At 38.8% G+C, this 25,557-nt stretch overlaps 3 protein-coding genes across 3 annotated transcripts; all 3 read left to right on the plus strand.

Annotated features, from left to right (window-relative positions):
• Positions 1 to 3,516: 3,516 nt before the first annotated feature.
• On the plus strand, positions 3,517 to 6,138 carry LOC309395079 (olfactory receptor 1L4-like; the record flags this gene model as incomplete). The annotated part of the gene is made up of 2 exons (XM_081958873.1): positions 3,517 to 3,561; positions 5,115 to 6,138. Exon 2 carries the CDS (start codon positions 5,122 to 5,124, stop codon positions 6,136 to 6,138), a length of 1,017 nt encoding a protein of 338 aa, XP_081814999.1. The 5' UTR covers positions 3,517 to 3,561; positions 5,115 to 5,121.
• A 6,855-nt stretch (positions 6,139 to 12,993) lies between these two features.
• LOC309395137 (olfactory receptor 1L4-like) lies at positions 12,994 to 13,932 on the plus strand (the record flags this gene model as incomplete). The annotated part of the gene is made up of 1 exon (XM_081959010.1): positions 12,994 to 13,932. One exon carries the CDS (start codon positions 12,994 to 12,996, stop codon positions 13,930 to 13,932), a length of 939 nt encoding a protein of 312 aa, XP_081815136.1.
• An 8,257-nt stretch (positions 13,933 to 22,189) lies between these two features.
• LOC309395188 (olfactory receptor 1L4-like) lies at positions 22,190 to 23,137 on the plus strand (the record flags this gene model as incomplete). Its single annotated transcript, XM_081959145.1, has 1 exon — positions 22,190 to 23,137. The coding sequence occupies one exon, from the start codon at positions 22,190 to 22,192 to the stop codon at positions 23,135 to 23,137; it is 948 nt and encodes a 315-aa protein (XP_081815271.1).
• Positions 23,138 to 25,557: the final 2,420 nt, after the last annotated feature.

Genomic DNA, 25,557 nt, shown 5'->3' on the forward strand with positions numbered 1-25,557 from the left:
TCTTGGAGGCTTGAGGAAAGCCTTCAGAGCTGGGGAGGGCAAAAAATCCCCACTGCTGTGATGCAGGGGGCCAACTAGGTTACACCCACTATGGTCACACCCACCCAGCAATTGGGAAGAGACCCCCTTGCTAAAAGTTTTGAAGCCCACCCCTGCATATTTTCTCTTTCTCTTTTTTCTATTAATTTATCTGTTAGAATTGTAGAAAAACCAATATGAGCAATACCCAACTGTGCAGGCAATTGCAGAGGGCCAGAGATTCTTGGGGGCAGAACCCCATTTAAGATCTAGAGGTGCTTTGGCTCCTTTTCTAGCAGAGGGCAGGAGCTTCCCCAATTCATAGAATTCAGAGTAGTCACAGTTTCTGAAATCCAGGCAGGTAGAATGAAACAGTTGGGTCTTAGGACAGCTATGGAGTCTTAGATGCTATGCAAACGGATCTGTATCGTCAGTTGTAGGTGAAAAATTAAAACTTTTTAGAAGGTTAAAAAAAATCCTGTTGATTAATTGGTATAGAAGCTGTTTATGCTTTCTCATACACAGGTAGTCCTCAACTGAGACACTTGTAAAGTGAGTTTTTGGACCTTTCTTGCCACAGTTTTTAAATGAATCATTGCAGTTGTTCAATTACCCTGTTTCCCTGAAAATAAGACCTCCCCGGATAATAAGCCCAATCGGGCTTTTGAGTGCATGCACTAAAATAAGCCCTCCCCCGAAAATAAGCCCTCCCTGAAAATATTGCAACACAGCAGCAGCAGCAGCCGTGAGGTGACCACGCTCGCTGCCTCCTGCACCTCAAAAATAATATGACCTCCCTGAAAATAAGACCAAGTGCTTATTCCCAGGGTCAAAAGAAAATAAGAACCTGTGTTATTTTGGGGGAAAGACAGTAGTAACATGATTGTTAAGTGAATCTGACTTTCCCCATTGACTTTGCTTGTCAGAAGGTCACAGAAGGTGATCATGTTACCCCAGGACACTGAAACCATCATAGATATGAGTCAATTTCCAAGCATCCTAATTTTGATCATGTGACCATGGAGATGCTGCAGCAATTATAAATGCGAAAATGGGTCATGTCACTTTTTCAGTGCTGTTGTAACTCTGGCTGGTCACTAAATGAACTTTTGTAAGTTGAGGATTGTCTGCATGTCAGAAATAGATTCAATATTAAGTTGCTTAATTTATTTAAATCTCAAAGTTGCTATATATCTACCTTTTTTTCTAATAGCAAAAGATTTAGTTCAAGTAGCCTCTACTCTCCCATCACACATCTGAAATTCAATAAGTTTCATCCATGTTGCTTAATAATAAACCACTGTAGCAAATCAAAAGGGCCTCGAATGCTAATTTTAATGCACAGCCCTGCCCTCCCAGCATGAATCATGTGGGACAATTTGCTTTTGAAATATTTTAATGATATTGACCTGTAAAGATGATTAGATTTTGCTGCAAATAATTCATTATTAATAGGGGAAGGTCAACTTAGATATGCTGAGAAGAGGGTAATGGGGGCAGATGGTTTCTTTTTCTGTTTAATGGTTCTCTTTCGAGGAACCATGCTCTTATATTCAGAGCAGAGGTGGTATTCAGCAGGTTCTGACCAGTTCTGGAGAACCAGTAGCAGAAATTTTGAGGAGTTAGGAGAACTGGTAAATACCAACTCTGACTGGCCCTGCCCCCATCTATTCGCTGCCTCCCGAGTACCAGTTGATCGGGAGGAAATGGGGATTTTTCAGGAACCTTCCCCTGGAGTGGGGAGGGAATGGAGATTTTATAGTACCTTCCCCTGCCCCGCCCACTAAGCCACACCCACCAAGCCATTTCACACCCACCAAGCCACGCCCACAGAAGTGGTAATACATTTTTTTGAATCCCACCACTGATTCAGAGTCACCTTCCTAATTGGTAAATATTTATGTCAATATTCTGTTTGACATTGTGTAAATTACCTTGAGGATCAGGGAATGATAGAACTGAAGAATAAATTGAAAAAATCTATGCGCATAAGAAATAATGAGTAAATAAAATATCTATCCGGCTTTCAAGGGGAGAGAGCGCGCCATATTGTTACATGCAAATGAATATAGGTGATATTTCTGCTCAGATGCATAGAGATATAATCAGGATTCTGGCCTCATAGCCTATTTAAGGAATGCTGGGAGAAAAGGTATGTTCTGTTGGGAGAATGGTAGCAGTTACCACTCTACTCCTTTTCCAATTCCCTTTTTATATGAGCATGGCACTGGTTTATACTCCAGAATTAGATATTCCAACAGCTAAAAATGCATTTATGGTGTACTTGAATGGTTCCTGGTGGAAATGAAGGCCTTGCAGAACCGTAGGCATGAGATTTCCTTGGATCATTCAAGAAATGGAAAGGAAAGATTGAGCAGAGGAAGTGGGGAATAACCAGCCAAGGTAGCGCAGTAGTTAGACTGCAGTACTGCAGGCTACTTCAGCTGACTGCTAGCTGCAGTTTGGCAGTTCAAAAATCACCAGGCTCAAGGTTGACTCAGCCTTCCATCCTTCCATCCTTCCGAAGTAGGTAAAATGAGGACCCAGATTGTTGGGGGCAATATTCTTACTCTGTAAACCACTTAGAGAGGGCTGTAAAAGCACATGAAGCAGTATATAAGTCTAAGTGCTATTGCTATTTTTGAAAAGCCTAGTCTACTAATTAACCAAGTCCTCACTGCCCCAGTAGCTAGCTTCACCAAATGACTGACAGCATTGTCTAAAGAATGAGCCTATGTCATGCCTATGTCTAATTAGATGAACCTCTTCCATCTGGTACCTTTCAAAATTGGTAGGCTGACCTCTACCAACCATTTATTTAAATGGTCATATGTGCCTGGAAATGTCTGCCGATTGATACTTGACGTTGGCGAAGCCTTCACTGAAGCAAGGTCTCTATTGTATTCTACCATTTCTGCTTCAGGGTTACCCTCCTATCCCAGCTACAGTACAGTATATGCTTTCATCTTCTAAGACATAGATTGAGAATTCAGCTAGTGGTGTCACAGTGGGTCTGGGGATTTCATGTTACAGAACCTCAACAACCGTGTAGATGTTTCTTTAATGAGATCCCTGCAGATCTTGATGTTTTCTTCCATGGAAACCAAAGGTCATACCACTGACATCCTCACCCAGGTTCATACCACCTTTATATTCTCTTCTGTTTTCTTTTCTTTGGCAATGAATGAAACCGAGGTTCAGTTGTGCAAGATGTTCCTATCCCTTGAACACCTCCATGGTTGGTGATTATTTTGCATGACTTTCAGTGCTAAGAAAGATGGTCTTCTGATTTGGCATGGTTTTTCCCCTCTCTTGTCCATTTTCTTTTACAGATAGCAAGAAACTCTCATTTCTGTTTGACCATTTGCTTCAGATTGAAACCAAAATCCTCTTACCTGACCATTTCTACCATCTCTTGATGTTTTGCCTCCATGTTTGCTCTCCATGTTGGAGAGCACTAATGATTTTGCTTTTTCTGTACTTCATTTGACCATCCAGCAAGCATCCAGGCTTGGCTTTGTCAGACTGCTGAGATTCAACAAAGTGAGACAAAACCTTTCAAGTAATTTTCTCAGATGTGTTCACGTTGACTGTTTAATGATACAAAATGAAAGCTTTGCAGCAAATAAAATTCTCAACCAGATATTATTTTTCAGAAACCAATGATTAATTTTCATGAACTGAGATCCAGTGAGTGTTATCTTTAGTCAAGATTGCCCGGGAAGTTTACAATCCCTAAGGCTTTTTTTTTCAATAAATACCTTAATGTTTGTCTTTCTCAGGATGCTCAAGCCCCTTCTGTATTTTAGGGGTATCATGCTGAATTAACTTGGCATTGTGTCTCTGTCAAATCTCTGCACATACTATAGTATTAAATGTGAGCTTTTAGTTTTCAGAAAATAAAATAACTATTTAAATTTGGAATATGCTCCTCATCTGGATAGAAACTTCACACTGATTTTCTTAAAATGCACTCCTTACTGTATCTATAAAGATGGGGTTTGAAACAGGTAGGAAAAACACTTTATAGCAATTGTAAGGAGGAAGCTTGGCATGCATTCCCCTCTCCTATGGAACAGAAACACCGTCCTGATTGGGGCAAAATCTGCACCTGATTTTCTTTCAAAATGAAAATGCCCCATTTAAAAATGTGAAGAATATTATATGGAGTTAGATCAATCAGACATACAGGGAAATAGAGGGTCATTTGCAAATTTGAAGCATTTCGCCAAGACTGAAATGATTTAACTTCATCTATTGAGCTCCAATCATGAATTTGATTTTAGTAACCCATTGATAGCATTTAGTTTATTTCAGCGGATTGACTGAAATAAACTAAGGTTATCTACCTGATTCCAATTTGCACTTGTTCTCCTTTAAAGTCACCATGCAAGCCAGAGCTCCTTACAGAACCTAATGATGTACAACTTCTTCCAATTCATATCATGCATTCATTGAAATCTACAAAAGGTCACATTATAGGTTTAGAATTCAATGCCTAGCCTATCTCTCTCTCTCTATATATATATGTTCTACTAACTTTTTCCCATCTTCAGTCATTCCAGCAGGATCATCCTGGCTCAGACTGACTGGCTCTTTAGATACATGGTACCTATAAAAAGACTTCAATTAAAAGGACACCAGCTCACTGTTCTACATAGATTACAGGACCTGGAGTAGGGCACCAGTATTTGTGGAGCAGCAGGAATCTAGCCTGAGTGATGGTTAGTGATGTAAATGAGATTTAAGGAAGTCAGTGATAAGGGTAGGCAAAACCCAGTATCTTACTAACTGTACCATGTCAAGTGGAGAATCAGAGAATAAATGCTCTGTACCTGCATACCTGAAAGCAAAAGCAGGAGGAGGTAATCTGAGATTACAGCTTCATCGAGAAAAAGCCAGTAGGGTGAGGAACACAGAGTGAATTGTAAATTGTTAATTGACTGCCCCTTGGGATCAGCAGGTTGTGAGGTGCTGAACAGTCAGTGTCATTTCCAGCAATATCCAGTGAGGAATGTTAGCCCATGAGATTATTCAGTATTACATTCGTGAAATGGAAGGAGCAATGATATAATGCCACTTATTCTCATTTTCAGATGAGCCATGGAAACAGAACAGGAGAACAACACCAACTTTGCGGGATTCATTCTCCTGGGTTTCTCCACCTCACCAGAGTTCAGGGGCCTTTTCTTCCCCTTCTTTCTCTGCATGTACCTGCTTATCTTACTGGGGAACCTCTTGATCATGCTGCTGATCTTCTTCAATAGTGACCTTTTTCATGCCCCCATGTATTTCTTCCTCAGTCATCTATCATTGGCTGACCTGGGATTTAGTTCCAATGCTGTACCCAAGATGTTGCAAATCTTGGTCTCCCAGAAAAACACCATATCCTATAGTGGATGCCTCAGTCAAATGTATTTCTTTGTGGTCTTTTGTACCAGTGATAACTTTCTCCTTGCCTCCATGGCATATGACCGCTATGTGGCTATCTGCCAACCACTTCATTATTCTATAATCATGAGCTACAAGCATTGCCTGATCTTAGCTGCTGGATCTTGGCTCCTCTCTTTTTCCCAAGGTCTATTATATGTATTTACAATAGCTAATTTTTCTTTCTGTGGCTCCCGAGAGATCCCCCATTTCTTCTGTGACCTCCATCCTTTGCTCAAACTTTCCTGCTCAGACACCTCTTCTGCTGAAACATTGCTCATGATTGAAGGGACTGCAACCATGCTTGGGCCCCTTATGCTCATCCTTCTCTCCTACCTATTGATTATGTTGAAGGTGTTGAAAGTTCCTTCAGCTTCTGGGAAGTACAAGGCCTTCTCCACTTGCACTGCGCACATCACTACTGTTGCCTTGTTCTATGGGACTCTGATTAGCACCTACATCCGCCCATCCTCCACTTATTCTAGTTCTAGGTTGAGAGCGGCTTCAATATTCTACACTGTGGTGATCCCCATGCTCAATCCTTTCATATACGGCCTGAGGAACAGTGGGATTCATGAGGCCATGAGGAAATTACTAAGGATCTGGGTGCAGAAGAGGGAAATCAGAGCAGAATCAAGAGTACCTCAGAAGAAACCTGGAGCCACTTTGGAAAACAATGGTTGCCAGTAAAATAATATATGATGTTCTTTAACTTTGTAACATTCTGCACTATTTACTATGTCATGTGCATAAAGTTATAGCAGGATGTAATCTCTTAATATCTCCCAAAGATGTGTGCCATTATAAAATGAGAATGTTGAAATGCTAAAGGTTCAGCTGCATGGCCGTAATATAATTTATGTACAGTATGGGTTACTTTAAGTGGTTTGTACTTCTATGCATTTCCCCGGCATTGCCCTTTTCGATTTAAACTGATTAATTGCATAAGTCACCATGAGGGTAGAAATAAACTACCATTATATTTTGAAGCCCCGGGAAGAAGGTCTGAATTATATTTAAAATAAGATTTGATTAAGAGTGTATTTTTCTTTTTCTTTTAAAAGCACACATTTGCCATATTTTCACCCAGATCTTTAATGCTGTTCCCACATTAATATCTATACTGGGCAGCTTAGCCAATTTATTTTTACCTCAGCCACAACACTAGATAAATCAGAAATAGTGGAGCTTTGCAGTACCTTTGAAGTGGCTTGTATCTGCTTTGTTGTTCCTTCTCCTCCTGGACTTGAGATGCCATGGTTCCTCATTCATTTGCTTGCTTAAAATGTGAAGAGGGAACAGACCTTGGAGGTCTTCTAGTCAGACAGCTGGTAATTTGCATACTTTTAGAGGGTCCTTGAAGCACTTGGAGGTGTATCTGTGTCCTCAAGGTCACCTGAGTAGTGCTTCTGGTTCCTGTAGTCTGCAATTTTTTCCTCTGGAAATGACCTGGATGATTAAGAATCTCTACAGACTTTTAGCTATACAATTTGAGATGAACACTCTTTGAGTGGTGTGGGAGTAGGAATAGATTTCCAGAGAAAAAAAATTAAAGACTACAGGAACCAGGAGACCCTGAGGACACAGATAAACCTCCAAATGCTTCAATGACCTGCTAAAAGGATGCAAATGACCAGCTGTCTTCAAGGAATATAAAATAAAATAATTTCCTAAAGCACTTCATCATACCAAACTGTTTGGCTTCTTATTCACCATGCGAAAGATTAATTTCAAAGGTATTGATCCACAGTCAAGTTCTTCCTTGGCATGTTCTCCATCACAACTGAGATTGTTGCATTTCCAAAAACGGGAATTTTGTTGTTGTGTTTGGAAATGTGATGACCTTTGTAAGGCAGTTTATATTTACATATTCAGGTGCTTATTCTAGTATGTCTGGGATTGTCTACTTCAGGTAGAATTTACACATCTTACACCATCACATTGGGAGCAAATGCTCCTGACCCCCATCCTGAAAAATTTGGATGAAATGCACATGGATAATCCTCTTTTCAGCAGTAGTCCTCCCAAACTCCTTGCTCTTTATATTTGATATTCCTTAACCCTGATGGCATTTTGCAAAACTTTGGACTTCAAAAATAATTAAATAATTCAATGGAGATGGAGTAAAATGTTACTCACTGGAAGCATTAATCACAAAAGCTTGAACATTTTGGACATGTAATGTGAAGGGTAGAGAAAACCCTGGAGAAGATTCTGACCTCATAAAAAATGCAGGCAACTGAGACACCAACAGTGAAGTAATTACATACCATTTATCACTAACCTCAGGCATTGTGCAGACGACTAGAACTACACTGAGAGAAAAGAACTACAGGACCCTGGACAGCTCCATTCTTTTGCTGAACTGGAGATCCGGCTCTCAGATCTTGAATTTTTTTTTTTATTACCTTCTCCATATTATTTTTCTGCTAAAAGGGCTGTATACAACAAACAAAGCAAATTACAAAACTAGAAATAGCTCTAAAAAGCAAAATTTAAAAGAAGATGGAAGATAAAGAGACATTATAAAGGAGAATCTGATCTTTGCATAACCAATTTTTTCAAAAAGAAATGCAAATACATTTTTAAAGAAAACCTTTATCCATTTCAGTAATGTCCATATACATTGCAGAATCTCATAAAAAAATATCTTATTTTAACTTTGACCAAATAACCAACTTTACATTCCTTATTTTTACTTTGAAAATTTTAATTTTTAAAGTTCATCAGACACTCACATCAGTCACATCAGTCATCAGCCCAACTCACCTCACAGGGTTGTATTTATGGGGATAATAGGAGGAAGGTGTGTTGGATACGTTCACTGCCTTGAGTTATTTGTAAAAACAATAAAGATGGAATACAAATCAAGTAAGTAAATAAATACTGTAAGATTTAATCCCTCTTCCATTCTTCTTTATCCCATTGCATAGACTTCTTCAAGCCTCTGTTGTAAATCCAATTAAAAGACATTATTCAGGTAATTCTCTTGGTGTAATTTTGTAAATCCCAACTCTAGGCAGGGATTTTTATTCTTCTTTTCGCCTATAATATTTAGTCTCTTCTAGTGTCTAATTTAAATAATAAAGTCTCTAATCTCAGTTATGACCTATAGTAGACAAAATAAATCTGGTTCCCCAAAAAGCTGTTTATTTTATACAATTAATTCCAACTGAGGTAAAAGTTTCAATATTCCAAATTTGTCTGGATACTTAATTAATTTATAACTTTCTTGGATCAAAATCTTATTTATCTTATTGCTATTTATTTAATTTTTTAAAAAGTTCATAAATATATAGTTCTTTTCTTTGGTTTATCTTCAAACTCATTAGCAGATTTTCAAACATCTTTTTGAACATCTTCAATACTTTTAAGGTAACTAAATAGGCAATTTCTGAAAGTGATTAGGTTAGTGAATCAAGTGCCTTTAAAAGACTGTGCAATGGTTATGAGCTTGATGATTCAGCCTTTCATTTTCCAAAACATGGGAAGAGCAGCCATCCAAGGCAGAGATAGGTGTTCTCCCATCTTCTCCATGTCCAGATGGAGAAGGAAGACCATCATCTCCATTCTCCATGGAGAAGTATCTGCTTGCCATCCTTCCCCTCAGATTGCACACCAGTTTTGAATGAGGAAACTCTTTGCAGAGAAAGAGATTAAAGACAAATAATTCTAGTGTAGGTTTCAGAAATCAATCATGGCAGTTTGTGTCCAAAATATCTGTCTGCCTTCGCAGAGTTTATTTGGCTTTTATACAGTTTTAACAAGCAAAGCACAGAGCAACAATATATTGTTTTGGTTTACTCCCCCATTTTTTTCGTAGTGAATCCAGAATGCTATTCAGGCCAAGGTTAACTCCTGCCTTTGCTCGGTGAGATAGTGGGCTAAAAGATAACAGACTACTTGAGACCATAGCTGAAATGCGTATGTCTGTGCGTAACCTTTCCTTTATTCCCACATCTGGTTCTGCTAATTAGATGAGCTTGTAGGTATCCAAGATAACCAGCTACTGAGATCATGGTAGCGTCCTACGCATGTCTTTACGTAAGGTTACCTCTCATTCCTTCATTCTAGGATATAGCCCCCCCACCCAATATTTACAACCATTCAATCTTGATGCAATTAAGACAGAACATCAACTTGAACAATAAAGAGTTGATATGTATAAATAGGTATCAACAATCTATTAATGATACCATACCCTAACTGATATATTATGGTTTTATGTAGATGGTAAACAAGAGAGGAGAGATTATTGAGCCCTGTGGCACCTCATATTGAAGGGCTGAAGATGTAGGGGCAGAGAGCTAACTCTCTGTCAATACTAATTGGAAATTGCCATGAAGGTAAGAGGAGAACCAACCTAACATGGTGCCCCCATTTCCCAAACTTCACAGCCAGCCCAGAAAGATATTATGACTGATTGTATCCAAAGCTGCTGAGAAATCAAAGAGAGGTCAATGGATGCATGATCCCCTCCCAACAGCATCAAAAGTCATTGACAAGCATAATTATTACTGACTCCATACTAAATCCTTGAACCCTGGCTGGAACAGTTACAAATAATTTGCTTCCTCCAAACTTCTTTGTAACTGGAATCTGACCATCATCTCAACAACAAAGAAGGTTCCATTTTTAAATGGAAAGTTGAAGACATGACAATAATTATAAACATTTTTAGTTCTAGGCTCATTGCCACCTCCTTCAAGGCTAAAGACATTACTCCCTCCCTGAAACAGGCCACCTCCACAGCATGGACCCAATTGTAGGACCCCTCTTGAGTGGTCTCAATAACCTGGGAAGGACAGCTTGGAGAATCCTGCCCACTTCCTCAAGAGTCAACAATTCAAACTCATCCCAGGTTACAATGCAAGACCCAGGCATTTTAGCCAGAGGTTCATAGTCCACCTCTGAGTGGATCTGCATGACTTATTATAATCCTGGCAGCTAGAAAATTCCTCGCAGCAGCCCTTTAGATGACCCTGTGGTCCACCCTTCGCCAAGCAACACAGGGTGGCTGGATGGCCATTGGCAGACACAAAGAGAAATATTGACATTTCACAGTTTTTATAATAGGTAATCCAGTATATGGATTATGTTATGAACATATCATCACACTTTTGCCAAGCAAGTGCAAAGTTATACCAATAATAGGAAGCTTCATGGATATTGTTTGTGCAGAAGAGGAAACTTGTGGCAACTGCAGGAAACCTGACAACAGGCAAATTTCTCTGAAAGAGAAAGTTATGAAGGAGAGCCATTCTAAAGTGTGCAAGAGGAAAATGCTTTCTCCATGGGAGGAATAAAATACTTGGGAAAGGCTAATCAATTCTTTTAAAAAAATGGTCCTTGTAATTGAACCTCTCACAATAATTTAAATGCAGGAATGATCAACCAAAACTTTTTACAGTAAAGGAATAAAATGGTACATTTAACCCTGCAAATTCAGCTATTCTGAAATGCAAACTGAAATAGCTGAATGGAAAATAAGCAATATTAAGACTGCAGTGGTATGTTCTCAGTGTTTGCAACTGGATGAAACTGTTATGCAGATTTGCCCACTGGGTGTTGTTGCTGTTTATTCATTTAAGCTTTCAAAGAGACTTTTTCTAAAGCTAGTGATATATAGTCAAGCTATTCTCCAAGGCACCTGAGGACAGAACAAGAAGCAATGGGTGGAAACTAATCAAGGAGAGAAGCAACTTAGAACTGAGGAGAAACTTCCTGACAGTTAGAACAATTAATCAGTGGAACAGCTTGCCTCCAGAAGTTGTGAATGCCCCAACACTGGAAGTCTTTAAGAAGATGTTGGATAGCTATTTGTCTGAAACGGTATAGGGTTTCCTGCCTAGGCAGGGGGTTGGACTAGAAGACCTCCAAGGTCCCTTCCAACTCTGCTATTGTATTATTGTATTGTATATTGATAATCCTTGTATCAGATGAGAAAAAGCAACTCCTACTCTGATCTGTAATGTTAATATACTGGTGATAGGGATTTTCTAATATAAGTCTGTACATTACAACTGGTGACATTTGCCACTTGGAAGTAAATTTCTGGAGATTTTTTTAGTAAATAAGACTTTATTAAGACAAACAGTATTTCTCTCAATATGTTGGGTCTTAATAAAGTCTTATTTACTAAAAAAAAAGCCAGTTATGTTTGGTATCCATCAACCCAACCAATTTTAGATTGCTTGGTATTCCTGCTGTATATTTTATTTTTGATTAACAAGTTCCCTGAAGAATGTCCTCATAACTTTTACTTTCTTTCCTTGGGGAGTTCAATGAAGATGAATTATCTTCATCTCATTATAATAAGGGTCCTATTTGTGCCAGTGCCAAGGCATTTCTGCTTCAGGAATGAAAAGGTTACACTGCAAAGACTTTGTTCTTAGGTATATGATGGCATAACAAAAGAGATCCATTTTTAATGAAAACATCAAGACTTCTGGCTCCTGTAGAGATATGGTAGGGTATCCATTTATACTTTATGGGCAAATCATATGATCTTGTTAGTGCTTTATTCAGCTTTATTCCCCATTTTCCTTTGTGTCTGTATATATAACAACATATAACTGTGCACACCTTGCTGCCACATTCTTTAAACTCAGTGCTTTCTCAGCACATTGTATCTGAATGAACCATAGAGCAATGCAGTTGTAAAGTTCTTCTCTCTGTCATTGTTGTGGTTCTATTTTCCCTATGCAAACTGCCCTTTGGCAAATGGGGAGATACATACCGGGTGGCATAATGGAGGTACTGGTGAAAAAGAAGCCTGGAGAATGAGACTTTGAATTAGAAAAGGATTGTTATCTCTTTGTTCAGAGTGTAGATAGGGTGGGGAAACAGCCTGGGAGAAAAAATGACATAATTACAAGGGCTATTGCTTAGTGGAAACTTTGCACATAATAAGTCACAAAAGCAGCCTTTGAAATTTAACATGTGGGGAAAAAAGTTTGCCTGAAAAATATGGGTTTGGTTCCTACCTGTCAGTGTAAACAGTAATGGGGAGATGGATAAATGTTCTGCACAGAAGGAGGCAGTCTGCTCTATTCCCCTAAATTAAGCCATTTCAGTTTAAATAGTTACCACTTCATAGGAAGAAGGAACTGGGTGATTGGCTAAGGAATCCTGGAGCCCTTTTGTCATTTAAAAAAATATCCTTAACTGATCAGTCCAATTGCACAAATTTTTATTTTACTGTCTAATCCCCTATTTTAACACTCGTAAATAATTTGTCATTGTACATTCTGAAAACAACTTCTAACATATCAAAAATATTCTCAGTTGCTTGGAAAAAATGAAAGAGGAGAGAATTATGCAGAGATTAATGGCCATATTTGGAGGGAATGGCTTTTTCAGTTGTTGGAATGCAAATTAAAATAAGCTGCATGTCTTTCACAAGAGAAATTCCTATGAATATATTTAACAGCTGTAAATATTTTCTTTCTCTCTCTCTCAAACTAGTTTAGTATTTTTGGAGCCAGCTGAAATACAGAGCAGAGAAGTAGACAAGAACTTGGTCCTAAATGCCTGAGTTGCAGGATGAACACAGAAGAGAAGAATCAAACCATCACTGCTGGATTTATCCTTCTGGGCTTCTCCTCCTCACCAGACCTCCAAGGTTTTCTCTTTCCCATCTTCCTCTGCATGTACTTGCTTTGTCTGCTAGGAAACGTCTTGATAATCTTGCTGATCTTCTCCAATGCCAGCCTCCTCCAAGCTCCCATGTATTTCTTCCTCTGTCACTTGTCACTGGCTGACCTTGGATTTAGTTCTGCTGCAATACCTAAATTGCTGCACAACTTAGCGACCCAGACAAAAGCAATATCCCATAATGGTTGCCTGACACAGATGTATTTCTTTGTGAGTTTTGCTGCAACAGATAACTTTCTCCTGGCCTCCATGGCGTATGACCGCTATGTAGCCATCTGCCGCCCATTGCACTATGCCAGAGTCATGAGCTTCAAGTGCTGCCTTCTGTTGGCTGCTTGCTGCTGGCTGCTGGCTCATTTCCACTCTTTGTTGTACATCCTGTTGGTATCTAATTTTACCTTCTGTGCTTCCCGAGAAATCCCCCATTTTTTCTGTGACCTCCATCCTTTATTGAAAATCTCTTGTTCGGACACCTCCGTTGTTGATAAGCTTCTTGTCAGCGAAGGGACAGCAATTGTCCTTGGGCCTCTGCTGCTCATTATTTTCTCTTATGTCTTCATTGTCCTGAAGGTGGTGAAGCTTCCATCTAAGCCCAAAAAGTACAAAGCTTTCTCTACTTGCAGTGCCCACCTCACCACTGTGGCTTTGTTCTATGGCACAGTGATAGGCACCTACCTCCGCCCATCATCTTCCTATTCTGTCTCGAGCCTGAGAGTGGCCTCAATATTCTACACAGTAGTCACCCCTATGCTCAACCCTTTCATATACAGCCTAAGGAACAGCGAGATACATGCAGCCATCAAGAGACAGGTGAGGAATTGGTTTTAGTGGAGCCACCATGGGTACAAATAAGCATGGCTATTAATGGCCAATGTTCTCTAGCATTTACAGCATACCAGTTTTTCTGTTGTTCTCTTGTCTCTAAAAGCATAGCAAAAGTAATCAAGCTTACTTTTTATATTAGCTGTTTCTCAACATAAAAAGGTGCCTGCAAATCTGTCAATAACACTATATGCCATTTTGTTCCAGGACATAAAATTCAACTGTCAGAAAATACCCTGCTTTTGGACAGCTTATTGTCTGAAAGAACTTCTGCAATGACTTTTCACATTGGTAGTTTTCTGCAGGCTATCAGAGCTGTTGCTTTCATCACAAGGCAGGGTTTTTATAAGTTGCGTTTGCTCAAAAATAAAGATTATTTATTTAACGGGGAATATTTTGGGCGAAGCATTTGAAGTAATGGATGTTTATTGTTGCTTTTAAGGAGCTTTAAGGGTGTTTAAAGTACTGTGTAAATGTTTGTGTGTCTCTGTGGGTGTTCAATTGATTATTGGCTATTGTAGATTTCTTGGCTACATTGTTCTGTTTTCCTATTGCCAGCTCAATGTCACCCAGCTGCCTTTGGGCCTAAGGCAGGATAGAGCTCATTGACTCCTGGTTTCCAGTCTGGTGTCTTCAGCCCCTACACCAAATCCGTAAATTTCCATTAGTTTCTCCTTACAAAAATTTGCTGGTAATGTATATTCTGATTACAGGAGAAATTAGAGAGTATGAATAATTAACTATCCTTCAGTTGATATTTCTACAAGTTTACTGAGTTGGCTCAATTTTTCTGATTAATTTTGTTTGCTTTTATTCTGCCCTTAAATAAGTTTCTTTTTTTAAAACCATGGCTGTTATGCATCAATATGAAATACCAGGTAACCAGCTTCAATTCTATGTTACAAGAGTCTGAAATCAGTTACAGTGAATTGTCAACTCCTCTTCTGTCAGATTTCTATGTTACAAGAGTCTGAAATCAGTTACAGTGAATTGTCAACTCCTCTTCTGTCAGATTTCTGTCTTTCTAAATCATAGCTCTTGATTTCCCTGCTGTCAATCAGAACCATCTCCCGGTGCCAAATATTTGCTGGTGAAATCACAGGAATGTCTAAAAACTATCTTTGATTTGCTTACCATATATTGGGAATTAAATCTCCAAATTTAAAACTATCTGTCTTTTGCTAATTTGTATTTTGGGGCCAGAAGTTCTCTCTCTGTCTAACCTACCTCACAGGGATGTTGTGGGGAAAATGGGTGGAGCATTATCTAGATTCTATATTGTCTTGAGTTCTTGTATGAAACATATGATATAAGTCAAAGAAACAAATCACCTTTCTTCATCCCTAAATATATCAATATAGTTATTCCAAAAATAGCAGGAGTAGTAAATCATATTATTTCTGTTTTGTTAAAACAAACGTTTGAAAATAAATGTTTATATATTTTATATTTATTAAATATAATGCAAATCAGTAACTGTACCATCAGTTGTTCTTATTGTTTTGGTTGTAATTAATAAAGGGATGAAGGTATCTACAGTATAAAATCTAATCCTTTCTGTCTTTCTTTTTTGATCTGTATAGATTTCAAATCCTATGATATTTGTTTCTAACCAAGCAGTTTATTATTAATGAAATCTTTATTATGATTAGAGACCAGTATTAAAAAGTATAGAAAATACATCAGAATTTAAAAAATAATAATTATAAAAAGTTAAAAATATAAAACAGAAGCATATATAAAAATCAGAAGTCTAAAATGTATCTAAAAAGAGGAGCATTAAATGGGTATAAGGGAGCATAATGTTTAGTATGTGACAGACTAAATCTATTCCAGTGCAGACCCCTCTAGAATTTCCAAACTAGATGTTCATTCAAGTTTCTGGATGTGCTGAGTGTTCTGATCATTTATTTGACTATAGCTATTATTACTTTATCTTATACATAATATTCAAAGTTTAACTACATTTTCTAAATTTTATTGTGACATTTCATTTCATCATCCTGTATCCTTGCAAAAATAGTGCACTCCAATAACTCTTGCCATTTGTAGAATCTGTATTCTAAGTGTTTTCTTGATAAGTCTTATGTGGACTTCTCTTGACAAGTTGTTGTTCATTGGATATCTTAAAAGAATTCGAAACCCTCCATCTATTCCTTTCATCTGCTTGACTTGTGTTATCATTGGTCATACCACTTCTGCCGAAATTACTCTCATTGTTTCTGCCAAATTTCTTCATCTATGTTTTGATATCTGAGATAGTGTTCCAGTTCATCAATCTCCCCTTTCCGTATTCCGCACTTATCATTTCCCTCCACATTCGATTTGCTGTCAATGTCAACAATTTTCTTACCACTTTCATATGTCTCTGTAATTTTTGAACTCTGTCCTCAAATTTCATTGTTGTTTTATAAGTATTCTCAACTCTTCCCTTCTCTTTCTGCATTTTGATATTTTGTATTTTGATCTATAAATTCAAGACTCTCTGTAGTTATTAAGAGTTTTTGAATTTCTAACATAGTTTTTTGCAATGTTAATTCCTTTTCTTCTTCATATAGTGCCATTTTCCCAAGTTATAAACACTGCCACTAAAAAATCCAAGGCTTTTGCTAGGTTTCAAACAAATTCAGTGAAGTTTTTTCCACTGACCCTTTCAGTAAATCAAGCTGATCGCTTTGTAATATCAGATGTTGCCAAGCCTCTAGCCACTAGATGGCAGTGTTACATCCTTTCCCTCTGTTTTTGGCTCTCTTTTCTAAACTCCGAACTCTGGAAAGGGTTTTTCTCGGGAAAGAGAAAACAAAATTGTTTTAAGATTATGATCCGGCTGAGCCTTGCAAGGAAAGAGGCTTTTAATCCACAAACACAAAAAATGGAAAAAGTATAGAGGAAGAAGGGAAAAGAAAGACCAGTCCAGTTTAAAAGTAAGAGGCATTTGTAAAAAGTCCATCCATAAAAACCAAACAAAAGTGAAAAAAATAACACAATAGTTTTAAACCTGGGTAAATTCGCCACTTGTTTCCTTCTGTCTTCAATTTTATTTTAACTCTGAGATTTTTGGGTTTTCTCTTCTCTAATAATAAAGATTTTTCTGACCATTTCGACACACTGTCTCTCCTGCGCTGCTTCAATTTCAGGGACTTGTCCCAACCTTCTGCAGCCATATTGGCTGCTTCTCTTGTAGCCAACAAAAAGAGCTTTTTGCTGGATCAATCAGGGGCTTTGCGATGCCCCTGAGATCAGCAGGACATGCCCTTCACTATCACCATTCCTTCAGAACGGTTTAGATCCAAAAAAGATCGTCCAGCAACAAAGATATCAACAGCAATCCTGGAACCCCAAGATTGCATGTCGTGTTGTAGCGACGTCAAGTACCGCCTCTTCTGAGTTTCATTCTTCAATTCTGTCTGCTCTTCAGGTCTTTCATGTTTTTCCATGCATTCTTTCATCATTTTAGTCATTGTCTATCCGCTGCAGGATGAAGCGGATATCCGCTGCACCTCTTCCACATGTTTCCAACCAATATGGTCCTGAGCTTTCTTTTCCCAATTGAGCCTGCAACACTTGCTGATGTCATTAGATCCATCATGTTTTAGGTTTCTTTTGTGGATGTTTTTTAATCAAGTGGGATCCATTCTATGACTGCCTTGAAGATCTGTCATCAGGTCTTCTTGCTATGTGACCAGCCCATTTCCATTTCAATTATTTTACTCTTTTTATGATATCATAAGCTGTTGTTTGTTCTCTAATCCATGAGCAGCTCTTTCTAACTTGTCTCGTAATGCCGAGCATGTATCTTCCCTTGGCTGTTTGCGCCACTTGTAGCTTTTGTATCAATTGTGAAGTTAGTGTCCATGTTTCACTGGCACATGTTAGAGCAGGCAGCACACACTGTTCAAAAACTTTTCTCCTCAGTATTTTTACATACTCCAATTTTCCCATACTATGGTAAAGTTTAATACAAATTTGATGGAATATAATTTGGTAAATTCCTACTTAACAGCTGCAAGATCAATATTCTCCAGGAGAGAGATATAATATCTCCTGAGTTATAATTTTACTTTTCTGCAGTCATTCTTTGAAATTTATGACTATGCAGCAGCCTCTGACTTCCTTTTACAGCTGCTTCTAAACTTCACAGTAGATTAATCATCATTTCTGTAGCATTTTTTCCTGGTGTTCTATCTAACTAGCAAACTTTTCTGTTACCTTTTTTTTATTAAAATTGAATGTGTGGTGTATCATTTGTTTTTCTAACAATGGCATTATCAAAACATTAAGTTTATCTTGGCCAATCACTTCTTACTTAAAACATTACCCCAGAGGTAAGTATAATAAAGGGATTTGATTGGGGTTCCTATTGCAGGGCCTCACCAGTTTGTAAGAACTGGTTCCTAACCTGATGGAAATTCAGATGATTCTTATGTTTCCTGTTATCAATGAAGAAACATGTTGAATTATAGAAAAGCTATAAGAGAGAAAATCAAAAAGTCTCTATCCTAAATATATATGGTGATATATTGATTATAAACTGGAAACTTTTCAGTTGCTGGAATTCAATTGTAACTGTATCCAATTCAATTCAATAAATCTTGCTAAAGAAAACTCTGTAGAAGTTGAATTTACTGGAATTAGATCCTCCTGCTTAGCTTGAAAACAGCAAAACAATGGGAGGGGAACAAACTTTAGATTTTTTTTCACACGAATTTCTTCAATCCACCTCTTTCAATTATCTGGCCTGGCTCAATCGTAATTATTCTTATTCCTCCTAACTGGTTTTAAATTGTATTTTAAACGTTAAAATTTTAATTCTATATGGGTTTTTTATAATTGGGGTATCTTAATGCGGGTTTTTTAACTGTCTATATGATGTAAATTGTCTACCTCCTCCGAGTTCGAGTCCGTGTTTGTGTATCTGTATGTATGTTCTGTATGTACGCCTATGTGTTTTTATATATTTTTTGTGTTTTATATGCCCCATTGTACGCCGCCCCGAGTCCTACTTGGAAAGGGAGCGGCTAATAAATTCAAACTTAAATTCAAACTTATTATTAATTAGTTTTTATCTGCATGACCTAACATTCATAGTAGAAAATTGACCAATCACAAAAAAGTTATACCTGGAAAATCAACTCATGGGCTGAACTTGCCTTGGATCACTTTCAATCTATAAGCTTTAAGTGCCTGAATAAACATTTTTTCAGGAAAAAAGACTGCTTGTTTGCAAGTCATGTAGTTGCTGTGGGGCAATTTTTGCTTAAACATAAAGCAACTAGTTTGGTCCTCCATGTATTGGATTTCCTTTCCTTTCTTTCTTTCCTTTCCCCTCTCCTCCACTCCCCTCTGCTTCCCTTCCCTCCTGTCTCCTCCCCTCCCCTCCCTTCTCCACCCCTCTTTCTTCCTCTCCCCTCTCTCCCCTTCCCTTCTTTTCCCTTCCCTTCTTTCCTCTGTAACCAAGAACCTACAGTCATGATTCTAAGCAACATAAAAGCAATAAAAAAAAATCAGAAGAAGCTAGGATTAAACTGGAAGCAGTGGTGAAATCTGCTAAATAAACTTAATGCAACAAAACATTTATTTTTGCTTTTTGTCTCCTTTTTCCGGGGAGGCATAACAATGGCATAGCAATGACCAGGAAAAAAAAAAATGAACTGAAGTCACAGGGTTGTATGTGATTGCATTTGCCCAGTTACTATGCGGGAAACTGAGCTCTAAAGAGTTTCCACAAGAGAAAATATTCATGAGGACCATGGGGTGGAGGAAAAGAATCCTAATCCTGACAATATCTCCAATACAGGCGTGGTAAACAGATGTTAATAATACAATGCACTTGAACCAGTCTCAGATGCCGCTATGAAGTAGATTTTGGGAGGTCTGCCTAATACAGATAATTTTGTTTGTTTCTTTTTTGGCTACATTTTTTCCTCAGAAACCTGTTCTTGACATTAACTTTCCAACCCAAATCTCACACCACTTATTATCCCTGTGGAATGTTCTAGCCTTGGTTAACAGGTTCCGCAAAGAGCCTTGCTTTTGCATCAACGTCTCTTCCTGGGGAGGGGTGTGTGTGCCACAAACTAGACATTATCCCTACCTCCTCACCACAGGCATGTGAGTTTCCAGCATTGTCTGTGCACATCTGCTCTGAGAAAGAAGATGCTGCCCCATGAAGCCTGACTTCTTGTTCAGAACTGAGAAAGGTATGAAGAATCTCATCATCACACACACAAAAAAGAAAAGAATAGAAACTGGGCCTCAGTGGAGACATCAAAACTTTTTGCCAGAGGTACAGTATAATATTTCGTGATTTTTTTTTTTTAATGGACACAAGCCAGTAAGCTTTTTATTTTTCTCTTTCTCTCTCTACATCAAAAATGTATAGAATTGCACTTCATCCTTCCGCAATATTGCTACCCAGCACCCTGTATTTGAGTGAAACACAGGAGAAAGATAATTCCTTATTCAGCTTTCTCTCTTCCCCTTCCAATCACCTGCATACGAACTGCACTTTTGCAAAGTTGTGGTACATATAGAGGCCATGAAATAAGGTGATGCAGCAATGAGAAGACATTGTAATGGAAGGGTTCAGTTCTTTTGTTTAGACTCCTCGGCTAAGTAGGAGATCCTCAGCCCGGGAGAAGAGGCTGTATATCACAAGAGAACTCCTCCTCCCTCTTCAGATCTGGGCTGGGAAAAGTGCTTGTCAGAAGGAGCCCATCCAGGACCAATCAGGGCATTGGGGAGTAATGGATGAAAGCTCTGCCTCAGTAGAAGGCCTCTATATGATCATTTACACAGCACACTAACTTTTAGAGACAACTTTATATACAAAGGGTTCTCAATATTTTGTATTGTAAAAATGCAACAAAGGACCATTGTGTTGTGTGGTTCCTCTATCTGCCATTCTTGCTCAATTTATCCTCATCAAATGGCCTTTTTTTTTTTTGCAAACTGGAAGATAGAGATAGGAATGGTATATGAAGATGTAGGTGAGAAAGCAGTCCAGAAAAGGAAGTTGAAAAGGACTGTTATGAATAGAATTTGGTTTGTCCTACAGTAGCTAAATAACACAGGAAACAATCAGAATCTGTAGAAAGGCTGTTGCATAACTGCTTTGCATACAGAATTTCCTAAACACAACCCTTGCTCATCAACAAAGAGCCGATGCGGCTGCCAGTTAGGACACACAAGGATGGATGAAACAGATGAACGATCCATTGCAGTAGAATAGAATAGAATAACAGAGTTGGAAGGGACCTTGGAGGTCTTCTAGTCCAACCCCCTGCCTAGGGAGGAAACCCTATACCGTTTCAGACAGATGGCTATCCAACATCTTCTTAAAGACTTCCAGTGTTGGGGCATTCACAACTTCTGGAGGCAACTTCTGTTCCACTGATTAATTGTTCTAACTGTCAGGAAATTTCTCCTTAGTTCTAAGTTGCTTCTCTCCTTGATTAGTTTCCATCCATTGCTTCTTGCTATAGTCTCAATGGTACTAAATGGGCCATTTCAGCCTGAGTATTTATCACTTCAGAGGAAGAAGGGACTATCTTACGGGCAAGGAACAATGAAATAATTTTGTTTGTAATACCTTATATCATCACAATTATATTTTCCAATAGCTATTTATAAAAGTACACTCTAAGTTGGTTAGCTTCTTTAGCCAGACACATCCTGGTTGAGAAAAGCCACTCATCATTCATTTCAACTATTTCTAAATCAGACCTCAAGAGTGAATAAAGAAATGGGGATATTTTTTTCTAAACTGAATATACATCACTTTAGAATGGATTACCTTCATTACCACCCCCAATTTGAAATGTCATTCCTCCAAACTGGAGAAGCCACGTAAAACTCTTTTGTTTTAAGTGTCCTAAAATAATTAAGCAACATCTGTTATTTAGACATCTGACTCACAACAACACACGCCTAAGCCATAAATAAAACAGCATAACAACAACCTATATTCAGTGAGTCCAAGAGCAATCACAATAGAATACTAAATGTCCAATATCAATCTTCTTTCAAGTTTATGTTCCGTAAAGTGAATTCAAAGAAATTTATGTATGCCTTTACCATTGCCAGACATATACTGAAATAAATGTACTCCACCTGCCCCATTTTGGGAATACAAATCAAAACAAATACAGTAATTTTCCCCATGTCCTCAAGTACTGTACTTCTTTTCCTTCGTGTCTTAGGGTGAAGAACAAACCAGATATGTAAATAAAAATATGCAAAGATCAATATTTTCAGCTGACTTATGGAAAAGAATCAGGAGAACCAAACCAACTTTGTTGGATTCATCCTCCTGGGTTTTTCTTCCTCTCCGGAGTTTCAAGGACTACTTTTTCCTGTTTTCCTCTGTATGTACCTGCTTTGTTTGCTAGGAAACCTCGTGATAATCTTGCTGATCTTCTCCAGTGCTAGCCTCCTCCATGCTCCCATGTATTTCTTCCTCTGTCACTTGTCATTGGCTGATCTTGGATTGAGCTCCACCATTGTACCTCAAATGCTGCAGAACCTGCTGTCCTGCACAAACACCATATCCTTTAGTGGCTGCCTGACACAGGTGTATTTCTTTGTGAGCTTCTGTGCAGCGGATAACTTTCTCCTGGCCTCCATGGCATATGACCGCTATGTAGCCATTTGCCGTCCATTGCATTATGCGACAATCATGAGCTACAGATTCTGCATACAACTGGCTGCTGTATGTTGGCTCCTGGCTTATGCCCACTCCCTTCTGTACGTCCTTTCCATGTGTAATTTTAAGTTTTGTGCTTCCCGAAAGATTCCCCATTTCTTCTGTGACCTCCATCCTTTACTGAAGCTCTCCTGCTCTGACACCTCGTCTGTTGAAATGCTGCTTGTCAGTGAAGGTACCGCTATTCTTCTCGGACCCCTTTTGCTGATCATTTTTTCCTACCTTTTCATTGTATTCAAAGTTTTGAAAATACCATCAGGCCACAGGAAATACAAGGCCTTCTCCACCTGCCTCTCCCATCTCACCACCGTTGCTTTGTTTTATGGGACTCTGTTAGGCATCTATATCCGCCCATCCTCCACTTATGCTGGGTCAAAATTGAAAATTGCATCAATACTATATACTGTGGTGACTCCCATGCTCAACCCTTTCATATACAGCCTGAGGAACAGTACAATGCACGAGGCAATGAAAAGAATATTAAGAGGCTGGTTTCCGAAGAACTGAGCTGTAATGAAACCAATGCTGCCTCAACAGAAACTGCAAATCAACTGTAAAACCAGTAAACAAGGCATTCGGATAAAAGTTGAGATGTTTTATATAACTTTTGTTGTTCCAGATTGAAAATAGAAGCCCTGTTTCTTTCCTTCAAAGATTCCTTCAAGGATTCTCTGTTGGTTATAAACTCCATATATTATTTCTTTCATTCTGAAATGCAGTTCTTACTGTGATTCTGAAAGATGGCATTTTTATGCTGTATTGTTCCTGTGATGAATACTATTCCATTCTAATGATCATTTCATACATCTTTAATCTTATGTTAATACAGGTAGTCCTCAACTTTCAACAGTTCATTTAGTCCCCATTCAAAGTTACAACAGCACTGGAAAAAGTGACTTATGACCATTTTTCACACTTACGACTGTTGCAGTATCCCCACAGTCATGTGATCAAAATTGAAATGCTTGGCAACCGACTCATATTTATGACCGTTGCAGTGTCCTGGGGTCATCACGTGATCCCCTTTTGTGACTTTCTTACAAGCAAAGTCAATGGGGATGCCAGATTCCCTTGACCACCGTGCTTCTAACTTAACAGCTGCAATCAGTGATGTGCGGTGAGGTTTATACCTGGTGAGGCAGCAATTTTTTTAGACTTGTGGACTTCAACTCCCAGAATTCCACAGTCAGGCATGCTCAGTTGCGACCTGCCGCCCTCTGCCCTGGGATTCGGCCATGGCACCGCCTGCCAGAGCTGCGCGGAATCCGGGGCGCGCTTGTCGGGTGAGGGCAGTGCAGATGGGGAGCAGATGGAGCGGAGGAAGCCTCCCCCCCTTGAGTCTAAGGCAGCGAATCATTCAATAGGAAACTTGCCTCTTGGAAGGAATGACTCGGCTTGGCTCCTGCTTTGTCTCTCCTGCCTCTTTGCTTCTCCGTTCGGTCGTTGGGTGGCAGATCGAAAGCGGGAGCCAAGCTGGGTCATTCCTCCCAAAAGGCAAGTTTCCCATCGAATGACTCGCTGCCCTGATGATGAGAGGTTAGGCTGTGCCTCACTTGCCTCACCTGACTGCACGTCACAGACTGCAATGATTCATCTAATAACTGTGGCACAAAAGGTCATAAAATGGGGCAAAGTTCACTTAACAAATGTTTCACTTAGCAAGAAAAACATTGGGCTCCATTGTGGTCGTAAATTGAGGACTACCTGTAATCTCAGTGTATCCTGTATAATCTCCAAATTGCCTGAATTTCCAGAATGTTCATATTTTACATTCTGGGTTTTAATTTTCATATTTGAATGAAATAATAAGCCTGAATTATACTCAATAGCATGGGATTACACCTTGGCCAATATGAATTTATTTTATCAATTTGCATGTTTTTACTGCTATGAAGCCAATTTTCTCTCGCATGCTTATGAGGCATGAATCTCTCTCCCTGGAAATGCTTTCCTCCAGATCTCTTGCCTCTCTTTAAAACTTTTAAAACTCCTTCATAGACTTCCAGGTCTGCCTGTCAGTGACAAATTCTCATCAAAGGGTGATCGATTTTGAAAGGAGGCCTTGCTATGTTTTGTGATTTGTTCTGCTTTCTGTCTAATAAATGTTTTTACTTCTTCCCTCAACAATGCTAAGGTGTTCTTTTTTTTTTTGAACAAAATTTTTTATTGGTTTTACAAAATTTTTAGGATCGAGGGGGGCCCACCAAGAGCGCGCAGGGTGAGCGATACCCGCCCGTCGCTCTCAACAGCCGGAACCGGAAGTCAACAATGCTAAGGTGTTCTGAGGTGTGTGTGGCGAGAGATGAGGAGGACAAAACCAATGCGGCTGACCCTTCAACCCTTGATGGCATATTGATCACAACAGGCAGGTGGCTGAGGGTAGAGAGTTACAGATTTATTCTTGTGGATTTCACCACTCCATCTTGTTTTTTTTTAACCTGTCATTTTTGGATCTCAATAGGTACAATAAGGACTTGACAAATCAACGAGGGTCATTGTAGGAAAAAGAACTAGACTTTTTTTGGGTGAGATTTCTATGATGTAAACATATGAAATACTAGGTAGGCATCTAATTCCTAGAGAAATGGTGCAGCTCTCACATAGAATGAGTTCCACATTACAGGAAGTGGTTTAAAAAAAACATTTTTAAAAAAGGCAATTGGCTTGCTATTATCAACTTCTGGAATAAAATATCTGATTGGCAGCATTACCAAATTCATTCCCCAGAGTTGTGGAGAGATATATTGGTGCTGTGGGTAGTGAGTTCAAAGACTCAGTTGTGGGAGCCAGTGGGGATTAGCCTACCACAGCCCATGTGAGATTGTGTGTCCACCTCATTTCAGACTTCAAGTTTGATTGACCTGTTTGTTTCTCAACGGATAGATCTCAGGGCCTTAAATATTCTAGTTAGTGGAATACGTTATAAT

This window comes from Natrix helvetica (assembly GCF_964273705.1).
Source record: "Natrix helvetica genome assembly, chromosome: 1".
NCBI classification, from domain to species: domain Eukaryota; kingdom Metazoa; phylum Chordata; class Lepidosauria; order Squamata; family Natricidae; genus Natrix; species Natrix helvetica.